Source organism: Nomia melanderi, chromosome 9 (assembly GCF_051020985.1).
Source record: "Nomia melanderi isolate GNS246 chromosome 9, iyNomMela1, whole genome shotgun sequence".
Classification (NCBI taxonomy): Eukaryota; Metazoa; Arthropoda; class Insecta; order Hymenoptera; family Halictidae; genus Nomia; species Nomia melanderi.
Window position 1 is genome coordinate 14,135,076 of NC_135007.1, and position 22,242 is coordinate 14,157,317.

Sequence of the window (22,242 nt, forward strand, 5' to 3'; positions counted from 1 at the left end):
TCGACCGGCCCCGCCGTTTATTTTCCGAGTCGAGCTCCATCGAAGATCGGTCCCTCCGATCTACCCCTGTCGAAACCGCGCGGCATTATTGCACGCTCAAGCAGAAACGCCGGGGCAGCCTGCGATCGCCGCTTTCTCCGCGATTAGAGTCCTCTTAACCGAAGGATTAACCATTATCGTCCGGGTCAGCGGGCTCGGGGGCGAGTATCGATCGCGCAGAGCTGCCCGGAGCTGGAAAAATAACAATTCCGCGGGACTGCAGTTAATGACTGCGCCCAGCGTTCAGGACGAGTCGCGTTCGTTGGGCCCGTCCTCCCGTTATCCGGCGATATTCGATTGTCAAGCGCAGAACCGCGAAGCTTCCCGGGAGCGGAGGCTGATCCCGGCTCCGCCGAATTTCCGACTGTCTTCCGTTGCCCGGGAAAAATTCCCGCGCGAGCGGATTTCGCTGTCATCGGCCCCGGCTTCATCGAGGCTTCCCGACGAGAAAGAAACGTTCATCAAAACTCGCTCCCGTGCGGCGATTCCGAAATTCCCCGCGATACGTGGCTCGCTTCTACAAACGCGGCGACGTTCGAACGCGACTCGATGTTATTTTCGAGTGGCAGGCTGAAGAACGAATCGATAATGAATCGGGACGACGGAGCTCTCTCTATCGCGCTGATTAGGAGACAGCGGCGCGTCCGCGATTAACTTTCCCCCGAACGAGAATAATGATCATCGCCTAAAACCGTCGAGACGGAAGCGTGTCGCGCGAAGAGTCGCGGCGTGCCTCGACGGTAGAAAAACGGAAGTGCCCGGCGCGACGCGGGGCAAAAATTTCCATTCGCCGAATTAATTGCAGCCACTCGCGTTTCACTGTTACACCGGTGAAAAGCTTTTTCGGGCACAATAACCGGGTTTCGGTTGTTCGCGCTGCCTTCGAGCTCCATCGGGAAACCATTTATATTTTTATGCTCGGTAGGAAGGGACGGGCGACGCTGTTTTCGCGTGTTTTTCACCGCGCCTCCTAATGCGGCCCGCGCGGCGCGGCGGCCCGGCAATTTATTCCGCGCGGAGAGGCGCGAGTGCACGCCCATGGAAATGAAGTTAACAAATACGGACACTGTAAATACCGCAGAAACGATCGCGGAAATATAGGCCGCCCCGGCTGCGAGGTATATGTTTTTCCATCGTGGAAATTTATCGTATTGTGTCCGGCCATTGTTCCGCGTTCGCAAATAATCGGGAATATTGCGCGCGGGCAAATTCATCGTAACAAGAACAACGGCTCTCCACGCTCGCCGATTGTTCGGTTTTATTTCGCGTTTCTTCTCGTCTCTTCTCTCTCTCTCTCTCTCTCTTTTGTCTCTCATTCTCTTCCTGTCTCTCGGTTTCTCTCGGTTTCTCTTCGTCACTCTCCGTTTCCCTCTGTATCCTCCGTTTTCCAGCGTGCCCGCGCGTCTCTCAATTAAACGGAACGACAAATAAATCTCGGCGAACGGTAACGTTACCCGTCGCTGGCGTCCGCCGCGCGGATGCGTCGCGGACCGTCCGCGGAACCGCGTTGATGCAACTCCTCGGTGGAATCGGAGACGCGTGAGGTCATCTTCTGTCGTCGCCACTCGCATATATAATGTTACGGCCTAACTGCTTCCGACATACATTCGTTAGCGTTATTAACGCCGCAAACGCCAATCCCGAGCGACGCCGTATCTGACCGTGCAGATTCGAGGAAACGTTAATGACGCTTTGAATCGACGCTCTGGGGCCGTGATGTAAAAAAAGAGAAAAAAAGAAACGTGAAGGCACGTCCTCGTCTCTCGAGTATCTCCGGAGTGTCCGTTCTGTATCCCCGCGGGCGGTGCCGACGACGATCACGCTAATTCGATTTAAATCGTCAGGACCGAAGCCAGGTCCCCCCAAGAATCTCACGGTGACAGAGATCAGTAACGGTTTCCTGATAACCTGGCAAGCTCCTGTGGAACGGAACCACCTTATCCAGTACTACACCATTAAGTACAAGACGGACGGACCCTGGAAAACGCTCAACAAGGGACAAATCCGACCCGAAGAAACCAGTTACTTGGGTAGGTATTCCTAGCTGCGCTGCGTTCATCGATATTCTATCGAAAGATCACTTTTCTTACTGTTTCTCGTTATCGACGTGGGATCGTTGTATGTTAGATCATTGGATACTCACCGGTGAACGATGGTTAACCCTTTGCACTCGAGAGGTGACTCTCAGTCACCATTTGATACAGCAAAACTAAGTTGAATATTTAGTATTTTAAATTGAACTTTGTATTGCTATGGGGAATATTTAAATAAAATAGCTTGTCGCTTAATTTATCTGTGAATTATCGTTAAATTTCAAACGATGTCGTCTATGTCGTCGAAAAATGTGGAATGTTTCCAGTGAAAAACTTTCTAGTGCAAAGGGTTAATTGACTCTAGGAAAATTAGAAAGTTTTATATGTACTATCAACCTTCGTACAATGCATCGATACGCGAAACATTGGAATAAGATGGCTTTGTTTCTTAATTTCCGTATATTTCCTCGTTTTAAAGAATGTCGTCTATATCGAGTACAAAGGGTTAATAAATTCCATCGATACGAGGAATATTTGAAAGAAAATATCTTCACCTAATTTACGATTTCTGGTTAAATTCATTTTAAAGAATCTTGCCTACATCTAATTAGAAAGTATAAAATATTTCAAGGCTAAATCTAAGACTGTTAACCAATTAGAGTGACTTACTTCCAGTTCATACAAACTAGTATTCCTCAAACCCTAAGAACAAGAAACTCCCGATACATCAGGTTCACCAGTAAATAAAACAGTAAATCACAGATCAAGCAATGATTCCCTGTTTCATGCGCGAACGCGGCCGGCGTGCAGTGAAGAATCTGGTCGGCGGCAGGACCTACTATTTCCAAGTGTTCGCGAACTCGGCGACGAACTACGGCGCCAGCGAGCAGGTGAAATTCCCGGTGCCCGCCCGCGTGAAGCACAAGGCGATCACCGCCGGCGTGGTCGGTGGTATACTGTTCTTCATCGTCGCGATCATCCTGAGCATATGCGCGGTGAAGATATGCAATAAGCGGAAGAGACGAAAACAGGAGAAAGGTAGGGGAGCGCGGCCGGGACGCCTTGACGCGTCCGTATTAAATCGCCGTCGTGTCACGTCGTCCCCGACTCTGGCCTGCACCTGGGCTCTCGGTCGCGAACGCCTCCTTCGTGACTTCGTCCGTTCCGCGGCGGCGACGGACGAACTGTTCAAGAAGGACGGCGACGACGACTGCGGTAACGCAGGAGCTGGGCGAGCCACCTGTCCACACGAACACGCCCCTTATCCAGTTAACATAATTTTGTAACATTGTAGAACTGCTTTCAGCGTATAGTATGGTGACCTGCCGGGTCACCGACGCCAGGAACGGCGCAGGGCAGGGGCCCCAGGGAACAGTGCCTTTGAAAAAGTGAGTGTCAAACCGCCGGATCGTTAACGTTTACTTTTCTCCATTTATTTTCTCGTTTTTCTTTCTATCGAGAACTCATACAGGTTATATATATCCGAATCACACTTTGAATCTCTCGGTCCCCCTGTTACACGGGGACACTCTCGAACGATTTAATGCCAGAACCGAGGACGTAGGAGGTCGCATCTGCGCCCGTCCCTGTACGAGACGAGACAGAGGTGTCGCCTCTCGTTCGGAAATTTCGGGTTCGATGGAACAGAGAAACGGCTAAGATTATACGGAAAGTACGGGACGAGGCAGATGAGACCTCGAAGAGATATACATCACTTAGGTTTAGCCAGAGCTAGCAATTAAGTCCACTCCACCCCCTCTTACGAGCATTAGGCGACCGAAGCACCGCAAGCATTTACGAAACCTCTCACGAGTAATCAATAGCTGACAAAATGTTCGAGATGATTCTATTACCTGATTATGCATACATATATATATATCTCTATATAATACATATATATTACTATACGTTGTTTCTATTGTCACGAGTTTATCGAGGTTATGTATTGACACTGGACCCGGGACGCGGATCGTTCGTTCGATAACCGAGCCCGATCGACGGCCTGCCTCCGACCAGTCGGAACGCGGTGTGTAAGTATGCGTTATCGGGCGAACGACACCGTTCCCATTTGATCTACCAGATCGCTATCGCCGTGTCTACCTGGGAGGCCCGCCAGGGACGCGGGGGACGACCCGTTCCTCCGCGGAACACCGGTTGCCGCCCTCCACCGTGGCACCTCGCTTATCCGAACACGAGGATCGCGTGTGCTCGGTTGTCTCCTGATCTTATTTATTGCGAGAATTCGAGTTTTGAAGGTTGGATGATGTAGTTTGTTTTTATAGGAGATTTTTGCTTTTGGCGTTTGGAAGTTTACTCTCTGTTATACGAACGTGCGTATCTAGAACTACCGAGTACGTCGAAATGATCTACTTCTACACTCACTTTTGCAGTTCTTAACAGGTTTACGGGCATTTATTGTACACTTCGTTCTATTATTCCTAAAAGAATCGATGCGAGTTTATTTATTCTTTGCTCGTCTTTGATTCATAATACTGTCGAAGTTTCGAAATTGGATAGAATGAGTATAATTAGCCTTCGTTCCAAGATGAATCTAAGTATTACCGATCTAAGTATCATTCTAGTAATTAAATCTAGTATAAAATCTAATTCCACTTGACTCTAGTTTTAACCAGGGAAAAGAATCCTAATATTTCCTTGATAATCTAGTTACTTAAATGGAGAGTTAAATATTGAAATCCTTCTAGTTAACACTAGGTTTACGGGCATTTATTGTACACTTCATTCTATTATTCCTAAAAGAATCGATGTTCGTTTATTTAGATTGTGGAAACTGGAGATTTGATAGCAGGTAATTGGGGTACATGTCAGTGTGATCGCATCGATCAAAATCGGCGTAAACATTTACGAAATAATATTTCTAAAATCCAATATGCGTCGATTTGACGCGTTCCGTAAACCTAGTATTAAGGAAGAACAGATGCTTAGGGAAATGAGCGATGAAAGTGATTTAGATTAAATTGTAAATCGAGTGGAATCTCAAGTGTTGGAGTTTCTATGGATAGATTATAAGATCTAATCGAATTACTCGGTAGTTAGTGTTAACACGTTGACACTTTGAAACCGGTGAGGAATTCTTTGATTTTCAACTAGTCGATTCTAGTTCGGTCAAGATTTTATACTTTGAGAATAAAATTATATTTTTTGGTTTATAATATTAACCTTTAGCACTCCAGATGATTTTATAATTTATCAGCTGCAACTAATTTTTATGGTATCTCCAGTGAAAATGAAGAATACTATAACATTCCTTCGATCTTTTATTTTCCTTACAAAATTTGGATGTGTGGAAAATCGAATAATTAGGTAGTTTCTTTGATCCGTTAAAATATTTGATATTATAACTGGTGCAATATTGGAGCCTACAGAGTTCAAAGGGTTAATATAACGTATGGTGTCACGAATATTGGACGGTTGTAGACGATATTTGTGTCAACGTGTTATCTAGTTTTTCATGTAACCGAGAGTACGATAATGGCTCGGTTAATAGAGGTTCGGATAAGCGAGGTTCTACGTAATTCGTCGGAAGGGCGGTGGGGACACGCGTAACGGAGGCGAAAACAATAGGGAACGGGACAAGGGGAGGTCGATTATCCTAGAGAACCGAAAGATCTCTTTTGATCTTGCGCCGTACATGACACAGCGCGAGCAACCACACGTGTGTATGACCCATCACGTAAAACGGCAGACTAAACCGCAGCAGCAGAGGTATTTTGGACGAGGTTGGAGAGACCGATCCGTTTCGACGATCGTCGAACGATCCCCGAATGGACTTGTTTTGCGTCCGTCTCTGCGCGTGCACGGCTGCGAGAGTTCCGGTCGATTTGCGTTGCCCGCTCGGACGTGGCACGGTTGTTCCATTTGTAAGGAGGGACGTACAACAGTCTCGATGATACGTCAATGATTCCGAATCAGTGGAGATATAGGTGGTTCAAATGATCCACCTGAAAACACAGTTGAAATTAGAAACGTTAAAACTGACGTGGCAACTATGAAATCGTTAACACGTTGAGCTCGAGAATTTTTAGTATTTTGTATATTAATTATTCTCTCGTAACAATGACAAATAGTATTAGAATCATTAATTAATAATTTAGTCTGTTTAAAGTAGAAAAGCTACATGAAACATTTAGCTTCTGTCTAGAATTAGCATTTCAGTATGTTCATAGCTAAAAACAAAATAACGGTAATGATTTTAGAATGGACAAATCATCCACAATACTTGACGAAAAAAGAGAAAATCCATAAAATATGAAAAATTACAAAAAATTACTTGCAAGATTATTAACACTTTCACGTCCGCACGGTTCACAATTATTTTCTTCTCTGTGCCGGAACTTTTTGCAAAGTTGCTCATTAAAATGTACAAATATAAAATATAAAATTCACAACATAATAAACTTAGCTGCTTTTTATTAAATGATACGTGTAATACGTGTATTTAATGATACGTGTAATTTCCAATAGCACCACGTTGAGGTCACCGGACGTGAAAGCGTTAAAGAAAAATACTTTCTGGACTCCCTATAGGACCCCACTCATCATTTTAACCCTTTGCGGTCCGGAGTGCTCTTGGTTTCTCACTTTGAGGTTCACGTCGACGTTAGTTCATTCAACTACAGCTGAATATGACGCATTTATTTATTCAAGAATATTTAGAAGTCACTGAAATGTTACCTTCAAATACAATTGTGATGCTACAAATAAATATAAAACAAATTGTTAAAGGTAGAGGTTGCAATAAAATAGAATGTTGAGTCTGACTCGAGGACTGCTAAGGGTTAAGGGTTAAAGAAATGACTACAGTGGCGTACACAACTAAAAGCTCGAAGCTCCCTTCATTCATACAACAACAGAACGTAACGGTACAAACAATAAGCGTCCAACCCCGAGAGGAACCGTGCACAGACATCTCCACGTCCGATCGTCCAACGCGGATCGACCTTTCCAAGCGCGAAGGAACGATCGAGCGACGCCGCCGGCGCACAGTTCGGTCCGCGACGCCGAGGCGGCATAGCCGGGTTCGCCGAGCGATTCGATCCCGGTCGCATTCCCCGTCGCATTGTTGCCCGAATCGTTCGATTCGGCCGCGCGGCTGTCTCTCGCGCAGTGGCGAGGCTCGGCGGCGGATCGGACCGAGCGCGGGCCCCGCTCGAAACCTTCCCGTCTTCCGCCTACACCGGCGAACCGGCAAAAAAAAAAAAAAAACAGAAAAAATAGAAAAAACAGAGAGAACAGAGTCAACCGACCGAGTAATGCGATCTAGAGCGAAAAAAAAAGAAACAGCATGGCGATGAAAAAATACGTAGAAAAAGAAAGAGCCGAGAAAAAAAGACGAAGAAAAAAGAACGATATAATACACACACACACATAACGGTGTGTGCACGTTATCATACGTACGGGAAAAAGAGTTCGGTCGAGAAAGAGAAAACGGTCGTGAGAGAGAGAGCACGCTCGCCGACGTCATCGCATTTTCCCGACGAACCGTACGTACGTATAAATGAGAATCGGCCTCGATAACACCGAGGTGTTCAGCTTTGAAATCACGCCAAGCGGACTGCACGTGTAGTAGCGGGTACTCAGCCGACTATTATGATTTCCATCGTGGCATCCAAAAGTCCACAATACGACTGCAGTGATGCCTATTCTGGATCGTATGTCGCCTTTGTTTCCCGCGACGAGCCATTTCGTTTGTCGTTCGACGCCCGTTTCTTTCCCTTCTCCATCATTTTTTTTCTCTCTTCTCTCTCGCTCTCTGTCACTATCATTTTCTCTCTTTCTCTCTCTTTCTCTCTATATATATATATACATATACATATATATATATATATATATCTCTCTTTTTTTTTCGTTCCCCGTTCTCTGTTCCCCTCTTCCCCGTAAGCCCTCGGTTTTGTTTTCGTTCGTTCAACCCGCGTCGACCGGTCGCGAATGATTTTCCACGGTAATTCATTCACCGTCCTTCATTTTCATTGACGCAGTTTCTCCAGTCTCCCGCACCCTTTCCGCAACCGCCGCTCCCCGTACGTCCGCCGGTTGTTTCGTGTATCGACGCGTCCATTCGAGCGCGCCGGACAACGTCGAAACATCCGAGCGGAGTTTTGCAGCCGGGCTTATCGCCGGGGCATACCCGCGCCACTCGAAACCGCGGACTCACGATTTAAATCGAACCCCGGCCACTTTCGACGTTTGATTAGCCGTGAAAATATCGCTGATGCTCGCCGCCATCGACGCCCAGCGTCGCGGGTGTTTGTATTAACGCGATTAACGCTCGTTTGATACTTGCGTCGATAATATTAAGCCCCGCGCGCACGCGCGTCTGTCGCGGATCGGACGCGCACGGCGTGCCGTAAGTAATTCGAATCGGGATCCTGGAAATCTGCGGATTGAACTCGTGTCTCTGTTAATTACGGCTTTTCAAGCGCGGCCGGAATCGTTCGGAGTCGAATCGATATCGGATCGCTATCGTTCAAATTGAGTCGCGTGAATGGTCGACGGTATGATCAGTCGCGATCGAGGATTGAAAAGATAATTGAAACGTATCAGTATTACTTCGCTCGCCAAGTTTCATAATTCTGCGAGTTTCCGGGTTCGGGAACTTTCCTTGCGAACCGATCGATTAACCCTTTGCGCTCGAGTCTTCTACCGGAAGTGTGCTTTCTGAAATCTAGTCGACACTCGTGGAAACTAAGGAGTAGATGAATTAAAGAAAGAGCAGTTTTATTTGAATATTTCACGTAATGCAACGTACGAAACGGAATGTTGAACCGTTTATTTTGAAACTGATTCGAGTCGATTTAACACTTGGCTAACCGATTGGTTGTTGCCTTTTATTCTGTTTGTCTTTTCTTTTGTTATTTGGTAAGTCTTGAAGTGGGATTATTAATTCATCAAATACGGTTTTTACAAGACACAGTTTCTAACCGAATTAATTAAGCGACTTCAATTGAAGATAATGAAGGAGATTGTAGTTATAATTCTTTCTATGCGGTCGTCTAATTAAAAAAGACATTAAAGAACCATTAAAGAATAAAAAGACTATAAAGAATTCTAACCATTATAAGGATTAACTTGATTTCCGTAATAAATCGACTTAACACATCGCGTACCGGGTAATTCTCAGAAAACTGAATTGTGCGGATTTTCACTGAGGTCAACTTATAACACTATACATAGCAAACTCAGATTAATATGTTTTAAATAATCAATTCGAATCAAACTTTATATTTTTTTCAATGCTGTAATTAGCGAAGTTGCATAAGTGTCTATATAAAAACGAGATTTCTCGCTACCAGTACGCAATGTGTCAAACCAAAGGCTCAAACACACTACTTCATAATTTGCTATAACAAATCGTACGGCGACTGAGTGGCGTCCACAGGGTGCAAAGGGTTAAATCGGCATTCGTTCGCTGCTCCGCCGCGAGACGCACAATAAGAACGCGAGAAGTCCCTGCTCCCAGGCATCCATCCGTTCCATCCGTCCTCCCGCCGACCCCCGCGATAAGCCCCGTTTTTCGGTTGACGCGCGAACGCTGTTTTTCTCCCTCGGGCATTCACGGGCCGGGCCGATAATGCACGTTTTATACCTAACACGTATATCCAGAACGGGCTGGACGGTTCAGCCACTGCCAAGATTTCCACTCGCAGGATCGGGTTCGCGGCCCCGAGTCGCGCCTCCCGCGCGATCGATCGGCGAACAACGGGAGAAACCGGAAGGAGAGCGAGCTCGGACCGCGGACACGGTCCTGGTCGAACCTCGACGATCGACGTTCGAGGATCGCGGTCAGAGCAAGGATCAGAAGAGAGCCAACACGCGAGATGCTAGAGAAAAAAATTCTGCCTGGGGATCGAGAGGCCGGAACGGAGAGAAAGAGGTCGGCGAGCGGTCACCGGGCGAATTTTCGCTGCTCGCGATGGGAAATCGAAGGGTACAGGAGGGGCAGAAGGGGATGGGTCGGGGAACAACCGGTGGAAGAAGTACCGGGGATCGAGCGTAACGACACAATGACGCCACCGCCTGCGATCGCTCTTCTTTCTCTGCCTCCGCCTCTCTCTCCCCGTTTGCCGCGGTGCCGTTCCGCGAAGGAACGGCAGTCGCGATAGAAGTATCGCGGGGAAAACGAGCGCCGAGCCGTTAACGATAAACGAGAAAAGAACGCGGGCGAGAAAAAAAAATCGAACGTAAGAGAAAAGAAAGAAAACGGAGGAAAACGATATATATATATAGACGGCAAACGAGAAATAAACGCAATAAGAAAGAAAGTAAGAAAAGAAACGAAACGAGAGACAGAATGAAATGTTGTACGATGAACAGTTTAGAGATGAAAGAAACTTAACAAAAAAAAAAAAAAAACAGAAAAAAACACGTGGGCGTCTCTTGTCCTCCTCTCTCTCTGTGTTTTCTGTAGGTCGACAAATCTAAACGCGTGCGGCGAGTCAGTCTCGACGCTGACCCGTTGCAGCCCGTTGAATCCGCAACTACCACCACCACCACCACAACCTCTTCATCAACCACCACTTCCTACGCAAGTAACCACCCCCGCCACTGCCACCTCGGAGCCGGTCCACGAGCAGGCCCCCCCGAACCGTGATCGTGACCATCACGCGCTCCACCTCGATAATCGAGATTACGAGAGCGTGTTTATCATAGAGAGGCGGAACAGTAAGCCTAACCTCCGCTAGCCACATTGAAAAAAAAACTACCAAGTACTACCACTACTACTACTACTACTACTACTGCTACTATTACTACTACTACTATTACTGCTACTACCATCACTACTACTACGTACCCGAGACAACGGTTGCTCCCGAGACCACGAAAAGAATGAGAGCTCGCCGACGGTATTACATGTATGTGTTTGTGTGTGTATCTGAAACATCTAATGCCAAAAACAAACGATCCGTCGATCGGTCAAACGAGACCCGATCGATACGTTCGTGTGGTTCGTCGTTGATCGATCGAGCGAGCAATTGCCACTTGCCGCTGGGACTTGCCCGTTACCAGTATTACTACTTACCTACTGTACTACCACCGCTACTACTACTCAACTACTACTATTACTACTACTACTACTACTACTCTACTACTACTCTACTACTACTACTACTACTACTCTACTACTACTACTACTCTACTACTACTACTCTACTACTACTACTACTACTACTACTCTACTACTACTACTACTACTACTACTATTACTACTAGTACTACTACTATTACTACTACTACTGCTACTACTACTACTACTACTACTACTACAACTACTACAACTACTACTACTACTACTGCTACTACTACTACTGTTACTATTACCACAACCTACGGTGCGAGACTACAGCTCTGCAATGTGTACCTGCTAGGACCTACTAATCTACCACTACCATCTACTACTATCTACTACTTAGGATGATTGTCATGACTGTAGATGAGATCAGCAGTACAGGCAATACAGCTAGGAGTCACACTAGTAACATCCAGTCAGTACCCTAATACCTTCGTTCGGCGGACTTAGGGAGTACATAGATAAAAAGTATCGAGGCAAGACGGTAGATGTTCTTAAGTAGTTGAAACGAACGTTTCGTGTCGAGACTGTTAAACACGCTTTGTGGACGACGTGGCTGCGTGCGACTGATACTCGCACGCATACACATCGGTCCCCCCCTTCAGAAACACGTTCTGCTTCTTTTTTGCGCAAATTGCTCGGGGTTGGCGAACGAGGCTACATTTGTTCGCGGCGTTGCACAAGAACCGTTCCCGGTGAAACGCGGGACATTGATATCAGTACCATTCCGATCGAATCACGATGTTCATTCTCGATCTCGCCTCGACCAGCAGCATTGTTCATTTATCGTAACCATAGTTCACCTTATTCGTTCACCAGTTTTCTTCCGTTCGTTCGTTCGTTCGTTCGTTGGTTTCCGTTGATTTTTCTGTTCGATCTGCCAATATCGCATTAATATTCTGCGCATACTCTTTCTCATACGGCCTACCACTTTCTTTCCTTCTTTCTTTCTATCTTTCTTTCTGTCTATCTTACTTACTTACTTTCTTTCTTTCTTTCTTTCATCCCTTCTTTCATTCTCGTTATCACACTCGCTCGTTTTCTGTCGACTCCACCTTTCGCTCACCGAAATCACGATCGCTCTCACGTTCACGTCCACTTTAGCAAAGTTGTCCGTCGTCTCTCGTTGACGCCACTCGCTCAATCGATAGACGATACTTACCGTTAGGCCCCCGGAGCGAGTCGACGGTTCCACGGAGTCGTTTAACGAGGCGCATGGTTCTCGCGCCGCGATCCGAGCCGAACCGTCGATTCCGCTTTCGCATTTCCTTGCTCGTATATTATATTGAAGTTTCCATGGATCTCGCGCAAAATTTCTCTATCAGTAGATGCACCGTACCGAAGTACTACTTGTTATCGAGAATTCATTCGGTAGTTTGCTTCGTTTCTTTAACGATCTTACATGCCTCGGGCCGATCCCGGCAGTTATAAAACGGCAGCGAACTATCGCTGCGTTGTGAAAGAGAATCTACCGGTATCGGCCTCGGCTGTTTATTCTCACTTTTGAAACCCTTTTCTCTCTCTTCACACGTTACAAATCTAGATATATATATATACATATAAATATATATATATATATACTTCTATCACTAGAAAAGTACGGAACGAGACGGGGTCGGCCCGTTCGCTTTTCAATCTTTTCTCTCTCACGTAGCATGTGATCACACTTGACCGAGCATGCCAATGAGAATACGCAATCTGACGTGTTATCCTGTGCGTAACAGTTCTAACCGATCAGGATACGCCTTTTTCTGACGAACAAGGGAAAAAAGAAAGAAAGAGAAAATCAACGAGAACAGAAAGACCAGAAGGAACAGACAGATAGACGACCAAAAAAACGAAAAAAAATCTAAATATATAGAGAAAAAAAAGAAAACAAATAAATAAGCGAAACAAAATAATTAAAAACTCGAAAAGAAAGAAACGATCGAAATTTTTAACCGAAACTTTTTGTATTCTTTTCCTCTTTTCCAGTCTATCGATTTTAGACGAGCCGTAAAAAGAACGCGATCGCATTCGAACACTCGGACATATGCAAACGAAAAGCAATAGGTAAGCCGCTCGCACTGCGGCTATACCCTCCCCCGAAACTGCATCCAAACATACGACTATCATTGTATATCCATGTTTTAAACGTTGATACGACGGTTGTCGTTGTACGAGTTGCTCGATCCCACTGCGATATCCCATACGACCGACGAGCATTCTTTATTTCGATGTGCTTTGATCTCTCCTCTCTCTCTCTCTTTTCCAACCACCCTCACTGCCCCCACTCCAACCCCCCCTAACCACCACTACCAGCCCCAATTTACCGACAATAATTTACATATATATATATCTCGTTCGATTTGATCTTGTTCTATCCGCATTCTTCTTCACCAGTTTTCCCTCGGTTTTTACACGGTTTTCCTTTGGTTTGCCGCGAACGACGTTATCCCACGGGTGTCACGATGTTTTGTTCCGTCTTTTCTTTCGAGCGAACCACCCCCTCTTTCTTTCCGGGGGTGGGGGGCGGGTCGGGGAGGCGCGCGAACGATGCAATCCCCGCGGATACAACGGAGAAAGTGACGAAGAACGCGCGAGACACGCCCGGATGGTGGAAACGAGGAACGTCATTTATCTATTTGCTCCCTAAACACCACCGCCTAGAAGTAACGTTCGGTTATTTAGCGTTATATTTCTTATCATTATCGCTACGATATTGTTTTTTGTGAATGTAATCGTTGTGTTACAACATTCTCTCTCCCCCATCTTTCCTTGCTGCCGGACCCGAAGGAGGAGAAAAGGTGACGAGTTTCGGAGCACCTAAATCCACGATTGCTATCACTAAAAAATCAAAAAAATAATCTATATATATATATTACAAACAAATTGGGCAAAAAAACAGATCTTCTTTTTTAGACAAAAGAAAAGAGCAAAAAAAAACGAGAAAAAGAAAAGAATGTAATTGTTCACACGCAAAAAAAGTAACGGAAAAAAACAAAAAAAAAGTAATAACGTATATGTACGTACATAAGAAACCAAAGCAAAAACAAAAAAGAAGAACGAAAAGAGAAAGATCCAGTCACTGGCAACGCCCACCCACCCACAACCCACGTCACGCCCGACCACTCGTGCACCGGAATGCGCATGAGCATGCCTTCCCTGCCTGCATCCGTTATTCGTTATTATATACGTACACGTAATTGAATTTTACCTGATTATCCTGTACGTTCAACTTGTACGTCTGCCTAACGTTATGATTTCTTTCAACTAGCTCCTTGTGTTTCCTTTGAATTCGTTTTGTTCGTGGTTTTAACAGTTGCGTGTGTTTTTCACGTCGTTGTTGCACGTTCTTGACGTACGGCGGCCGATCAACGCCGTCGGAGGAGATTCATTCTTCCATTCGAGCCGTCGCGCTCTGCCGAGAATTCTTCTTTCGCTCCCTTGGTCTGCCATCGTCTCGCTAACGGAATCGAACGGACTCGCGACGAGTTTCCTGAAGTAATCATCCACAAAACATACACAACAAATTCCAATCTCGAGTATATCATATATAATGAACCCAATCGAAAAGAGAAAGTAACGAACGATCGCGATCTAGATTCGATACCGTTCGAGACGAGCCAAGAGCAAGCAGCCTCCCGCGACGGCGTTGATCGCGTCGCCGTCACCGGCGAACCGCCACCGCAGCGATCTGTCTAACGCCGTTCTGTCCTACCCGTAGACCTAGAAAAAGCCGAGTACCAGGTCTGAATCTCCTGCGGGAGATCCTGACCCCGGACACGCCGGACTCGTGCCGCGGTCGGCCGCTGGGTAAGATCTCTCGCGCGGCCGACGGCCGTTTCGTCGTGGCGGACTCGGTGCTCAGCTCGGCGAACAACAGCATACTGGACGCGTCGAGCAGCGACGACGGCGGGTTCCTGCCGAAGCAGCGGCTCAAGTCCTCGTGGCGGCGGCCGCTGGTCGGCACCAGCCAGCTGAGCCTCAGGTCCGACGGGAGCGGCGTGTCCATCAACGGCGGCCTGCCCCCGATGCACCATCACCACCATCATCACGGGACGGTGAACTCGTTGGCCAGGATCGCGCCGGCCATCTGCACCATCTCGTCGCCGAGGTTCCTGGCCAGCTCGCCGAGCGGGCCCCAGGTGCCGTGGACGCCGTTGTACTTCAGCGATCTCAGCTCGGTCAGGCAGCCGTCCTCCGGTGAACGTTCCTTCCCGACGCCGCCCGACTACCTCCAGCTGCGAAGCATGCACCAGCGGTACAGCCAGGAGCTGCCCTCGCTGAAAGCCATCCACGCGGAGTCCAGGAGGTTTGTCCCGGTCCAGCCTCTGGCGACCTCCTCGCCGCCTCAGCCTGCCGGTAGGCCGAGGGCGAGGCTACCGCCTAGACACGCGAGGCACGCGAGGTCCGCCCCCGAGCTGGCCGCGTCCCCCGACCTCGAGACTTCGCCGGAGAGCAGGTCCAGCAGCTCGGGCTTCGGCAGCAAGAACACCTCGCAGCAGAACCAGAGCTCGAGGAGCGGCAGCACGGTGGCCGAGTGGAGGCCGCCGCCTTATAGGCCACCGCCGCCGCCCCTGGTCGGCCGATGGCTCGAGCTACAGGACCAGGCGAAGCTGACCGCCGGCCACACCCACATCCAGAACGCCGTGGACGCGGGCAGCGTCGACGGGCACTACGAGTTCGACCCGGTCTCCTGCACGCCGACGCCGACGTCCGCCTCCACGCCGACCAGGGAGGAGAGGCCGCCGGTCCACCAGATCCACACCATCCACGTGCCGCACATCCACCAGGTGCACACGGTGCACCACCAGCCGCCCAGGTACACCAGGGACAACATCGAGGCCAGGGTGCAGGCGATGAAGGCAGAGTTCCATCAGTTCAGGCAGCGGCAGGCTAGGCGGAGGCAGAGCGCACACCTGGAGAGCGCCTGTTGACGCCACTGTTCCCTCTCAGTAGCAGGACGAGTCTCTTTGGTTGGACAGCGTTGGATGTCTGCTCCGGCTCGCGAGCCAGCGTGACTCGCGAGCGGACCAATCGACTGGGAGAAGCGACCAGGCTCCGAGGAGCCGCTCGGAAGCTTTCCCCCGGGGGCAGACGAGATGTTCCAGTCAGGGAGCGAAGGAAAGATTCTAATAAACACACACCCCGTCTGCGACGCGCGACTGTTCCAGCGATTCGAAGGCGGACGTGGTGATCATCATCGGAGACCAACCGTTACAGCAACGAGGATCATCTGCACGCGGCCACGCCGTGGCCGACTTCAAGTCAATTCTACGCCAGCTGGCCAACCATCTGCTGTAAAGAAAAGGCTGTTACGAAGCGTCAGCTCGGGATACATCAATTCTCGCCGGCGCGACGACTAACGTAGTAGAGAACGCGTACGTTAAGGAGACACCGTCGCGACGTCGGATCGTCGATGCTCGTCGCGAATGGAATTTCGAAGGGATCTCGAGTTCCCGGCCGCTGTTGGTCGCGGGAACGATTCGGCGAGCAGCGATCTTCGGCGACGCTGTATTCTAGATTAGAGCGGAGACGAGAGTGCGCCGGAAGAGTTCTAATTACGAGGGAAACGATGTCTCGGTAGCGCGACACGTTTCGTGGCGAGGAACACGAAGGAACCGAGAAGGGAAGTGCGAGGATTACTCCGGAACGGAAACGGTAGAACGCGACGGCGTTACGATACTCCAAAGAAACTGTACCGTGCTCCGTATACACCTTCGACAGAGGGGAGAGAAACGAAACCGACACTTAAGATTACCTTAATCGTACACAGTAAGTGATAATTAAACGAAGAGAGCTGAAGAGGAGGAAGAAGGAGACGATGAAGGAGGAGCAGAGAAATATAAACACGAAAGCGAAGCAACAGATAAAAAGTAACACACGTAAGATAATCGAAGATTTACTATACACACACACACACACACACACACAGACACACATACGTACATGCGCGAGACAGACACGAATGTAAAACGCGTAACACACGTACACACACGAAGATACGCGCGCGCACTCGTACATATACACAAGTACACGCATACGAAAGCGTACATATACAAATAGACACGATATGAAAATAAAAAGAAAAAAAAAGTAATTATATCGATGAGCGAAATGGACTCGTGAAACGTGATATTAGGCCGAAGCTTGCCTCGAGATTGCTTAAGGACTCACTCGTACTGCACTGCCTGTTTAGGGTTTCGCTAGCGACCCAACATATTATCGGCACAATAATTTTTCTTAAGCAACGTAAAAACAAAAGATTAAAAGAAACAAAAAAAAAATACGACGGAGAAAACCGAGAAAAATAAAAAGTAATGTAACAAACAACAACGTTCGATGGAACGAAAGCGCGCGCGCGCGCGCTCGGCCGGGCGGCCACGAGGCTCGCGTACACGCGCGTGCACGCCTCCCGCGATCATCTCGAAACCGCTCGCCGTCTTCTCTGCGCGTGGATCGCGTGATCCCCGGGGCCTCTTTCGCTCCTCCGGCGAGCGTTCCCGCGGCCGGATTCACGCGAACCGCGACCTCCTATATCCTCGACGAACTGCCAACCGAATCGAATTCGAACCGATGAACAAAACGAGGAAAACGTCGATCGCGGCCGCCCCGGCTCGCCGCGAGCGGAAGGGGCTCGCACCTCCCGAACCAACAGAACACGCGAATCGTGCACTCGCGTCGGGAGCACCGCCGATCGGCCCTGGTCCGCGCATTCGAGCGAACACGGAGCCGTTTACACGCGTGTACACGCACACGGACACGTTTAATCGACACGACACGTATACACGCCATCGAGAGAAAGAAAGAGAGACAGAGAGAGAGAGGTAGATGAGAGAAGAGAACGAAAGAGACAGAGAGAATGAGAGGAATGTCTGTATGTGTGCATGAGAGAGCAAGAGCAAGAGAGAACGAGCGAGAGAGCAGAGATAATAGAAACCACGCGATACACGCGCACACACCGAAGCGCGTTTTTCGAGAACCCACGTAAAATCCACACCGAACGCGTCGCACCGATTCATCTGGAGTCGAGGTCGAAGCCTGTGGAGGCGGGCCCGAGAGCGTTTCGATGGTGAAACACGGGCTAATCACGATCACGCGCGAGAGAACGAGGAACGCGACCTAAAACCGGACGGGACCGATCGTCTCGGATCGTTCGAAAGTTCCGCGCGCCGATTCCCCCCGAAAGGATCGAAGTTCGTCCGCGAAACCCCCTTTCACCCGGCCGCGAGACCCTTTCCCTCCGTCACCAACTTCTGTGCGTTCCGTTCGTGCGCGCGTCGGAGCGACGTTAGAGACGACGACGACGACGATCGAACCGCGCTCTCGGGCCCGCGGCGCCACGCGCGCGCGGACCGTCAACCGCCCTCGACGCGTCTCAGCGTTTCACGTTTTTTTTATAGTACAAACACTAATTTATATACGTACGTATTATACATACTTATATTATAGAGATATTAGCAAGGGCCCTACTCACGATTCAACTATACTCGGAACGCGCCAAACGAAACAAGCGGAAACGCGCTCTGGTATTGGAGCTGTTCCGTTTCGACGTGTATCTGAATGCGTGCGCGGGAGCAAGAGAGGAACGGAGAGCGAAAGAGAGAGAGAAAGAGGGAAATAGAGAGAGAGAGAGAGAGAGAGAGAGACAGAGGGGGAGAGAGGAGGATCGCGTGTATGCGTGTGTGGCTGCGGTGTTTGCGCGAGAGGAGAGCCGAGAGAGACGAGGACGAGAGAGCTGAAGCGACGAACGAAAGACGAAGCGAGCGTGGACAGCGAGGTGGAATGCACGCGCGTGTCACCGACGTTCGGATCACGCGGATAGATCTTGAGACTCGCGGTGCGTCGTCGTTGAAACCGCGAGGAGGATGCTGCTCGCGACGATACGACGGGAGAGAAAGTGAGAGAGAGAATGGAGAAAATGGTGTGTGCGAGAGAGAGAGAGAGAGAGAGAGCGTTGAACGGGGAACAGAGATTCCAACGGAGAAGAATAGACGAACAAAATATGAAAAATGAAAGCGGAGGTGACGCGAAAGAGTACCAATATTCTAAAGTAATTCTAATGGTTGACTTAATAATTTGATAATTAATTGATATTGTAAATCGTAAACGACCGTAGCGTGTAGCGTATTAATCAACGAGAACGACGAACGCGGCGACGATTAATTCCATTACATTAATTACGTATTTGCCCGGGATTTCGAGGCGAATGGCGAGAGACGGAGAGTGACGAAAACGAGAGAGAGAAAGAGTAGAGCGAGCGAGCGAGCGTTGAGGAATGAAGAACGAGAGGAGCCGGCGCGCGATCGAGGAATGACACGCGTTTCGATCGGTCGCCGCCGATTGTATCATAATAAAGAAAAGTCGCGTTAGGAACGACGCCCCGATCCACATATACATAATCCCCCGGTGCGCGCTAAACGATGCTCGCGACACGTCGCAACGAGCACCCGTCGATCGGCGAGTTCGACGCGAGCGAACGAGAAGATCGGAGGGAAAACGAACAGGAAGATTGGCCGATAAACTTTTTGTACGTCGAACGGCAGCGATCGGCTCGGATTCACACCCGCAGTTTTCCCCTTCGGTGAGACTCGACGATGGAATAACGCGGACGAACGGACGTCGAGCCGACGAGGGAGAGGATATCGGGAACGTCGATCGAATTCTGTTCGACGATCCCCCCCGCGCGACGATTTTCCCGATGCTTCTCGGCCCCTCGACTGTTTCAACGCCGGGAACAGCTGAACCGGGAGACATGAGGGAGAAAAGGGGAACGAGAACGAACGACGGACGAGAAAACCAACCAATCGATATAGGCATATAAGTAACGTGTAGATATATCATAGTTAGATACAACGATCTCAAGAGGACGCGCAAAACAGAGTGGACGATCGGCCGCCGGATAAAAAATGGACGACCGGCAAGGGAAAAACACAAAAGCATCTCCGACGATCGCGGTTGCCGCGGACGAGGTTCGAGCGTAATCGCGCGGCGTAATTGATTCGAAAGTTTTTCAGGGAGCGAATGCGTGCGTGTATGCGTGTGCGAGCTTGAAGAAAGTAAGAGGAAGAAAGAGGGAAATAGAAAGAGAGATAGAGAGAGAGAGAGAGAGAGAGGGAGAGAGAGTAATGGAGAAAGAGATATTTAGCGAGTAATAATTATATATGTGTATACAGAGATCAAGGCGAAGGATTCGATGTAGAACGGGAGAGAATGGACAATGGTTCCGCGCGATCGCGTGTTAAGTGAATATAATATGGTTGAATCGTGAATTCGTTCGTGTAACGTTCGTCATCAACAATCATTATCCGAATAACTTCGTTTCATGTCGTCTATTCCTTTCGTTCCGCAAAAGGCCTTTCACCTCCCACCCCGTTTTCCTCTCATCGCGAACCCCTCATCGTCGACCACCACCACTACCACCCCCCACCCTTCTATTTCTTCCGCCCAGCGCCCCAAAAGTTTCTTCTACTTCTCACTTCTGTCTACCTCAAACGTTTCATCGTTCACAACACGGCTTCTCCTTTGCGTTCGCGATCACGTATACCTTCGTCGCGTTATTTATTTAGAGTATCCCGGTACGGTAAAGCACACGCCGGGCCGAGCATACGGATGAAATTAATTTAGGTATTCGCTCTTTACGTACCTGAAAGCCATCCTAGGCGTAGCGTATTTCTCACGAAGAGTCGCGAGTGACAAATTTTCTCATCCGTCGGAGAGAGAGAGAGAGAGCGGAACGTTCGCGGACAACAGAACGCACGCGGGCCGCGCGCGGCTTCGGGACGAGCGGAGATCGTCGGCGATCGGCAAGGGATCGCGCGAGAGCGGATGGATCGATCGATCGATCGGTTACGCGCCGTGTTTTTACGTTCACCGAGAGCGTTCGTTTCACGTTCCTGTGTTCCGTTCCGTTTCGTTCCAAAAAGGGGGTGTGTTACCGGTCGCGGTCGCGTGGATCGCTCGCGGCGAACGTCGTTTCCGGGGGCCGGTCGCGTTCCGATCGTTTCGGCTCGACGCGCCGCATTTTCGTTTACGTTTCGCGCGCGTTTCTCCTTCGGTCGGCCGAGAGCGGCGAGAGGATTCGTTCGAACGCGGATCGGACGGGATCCCGATCGCGATCGACGCGTCGCGGCCGCGCGTTCCGTCGACCACCGATACGAGCCACCTTTTTCAGTTTCTTCGTTCACCAAGCAGCAACGGAGAACGCGCGATTCGTTCTAAACGCGATATTGGTTCGTCCGTGAAATTGCTGCGGTATAGCACTCACTCACCCGGTACACGGACAGACAGATTAGACACGCATCCTCACGCGATACACAGAGACACACGTACACGTATAAACGGACACAAAAGAGACTATGACACAATACGCGCGCGCAACAGTAACGTTCTTCTGTACCGTCTGTCCTCACTACTTTCTCGCTTGTCGTCCCCCTTTTTCGTCCTGTACGCGCGACACGAAACAGCGAATCGAGAGCGAAGAGAAAGATGTTTGAACGATTGATCGATGATCGATGAAAGAGAGAGAGAAAGAGAGAAAGAGAGAATATGAGAGAAAGTGAGAGAAAGAGAAAGTAAGAGAGAGAGAGAGAGATTGAGAGAGAAAGAGGCGCGTTTTCGTTTGCCGAACATCATCGCGAGTGCTCGCTTATTCCACCCTCCATTTTTCACCGTTTTATTGATTGACCTATGCTTCTCTCGCGAACCTCTCCCCCCACGAGAACAACTCCAAGACGTACTAACCTAGGACAAATTGTAGACAATTTATTATCAAATAAAATGGAAAATAAAGCGACATTTGAAAGGAAAACATGGAGATCGTTGTCTCTGTTCTGCATGGGATTGCGTTATACAAACGCTCGCTCCAGATATACCACCTCCTCCCGCACTTTCTAAGAAACGTATGCGACCCGCGGGGACACGAGAGACGACTCGATTCCGATTGCAAACGACACGAGTACATTACATCTGGCCGGAGATAACGTTACGAGGATCGTCGACGATACACAGGGCGAGGCACCTATCTCGATCACCTCGGATAATTGCTTAACGTGTTAAGCGCCATGGAAATCACCATTTTTCTGTACGGTTATCATTTTT

General features: G+C 48.9%; 1 protein-coding gene across 15 annotated transcripts in view; it reads left to right on the forward strand.

Moving 5' to 3' along the window:
• Positions 1-21,952, forward strand: part of LOC116433709 (protein turtle) — a 235,762-nt gene extending 213,810 nt beyond the window's left edge. For 14 of the 15 annotated variants that reach the window (XM_076370870.1, XM_076370869.1, XM_076370879.1 and 11 more), the window contains 4 exons: positions 1,884-2,069; positions 2,883-3,110; positions 3,367-3,460; positions 14,867-21,952. In XM_076370870.1, the coding sequence (XP_076226985.1) occupies positions 1,884-2,069; positions 2,883-3,110; positions 3,367-3,460; positions 14,867-16,079 (1,721 nt within the window). In that variant the 3' untranslated portion in view covers positions 16,080-21,952. The remainder of the gene's footprint in view (positions 1-1,883; positions 2,070-2,882; positions 3,111-3,366; positions 3,461-14,866) is intronic. The other variant, XM_076370881.1, reaches the window with a different exon arrangement.
• Positions 21,953-22,242: the final 290 nt, after the last annotated feature.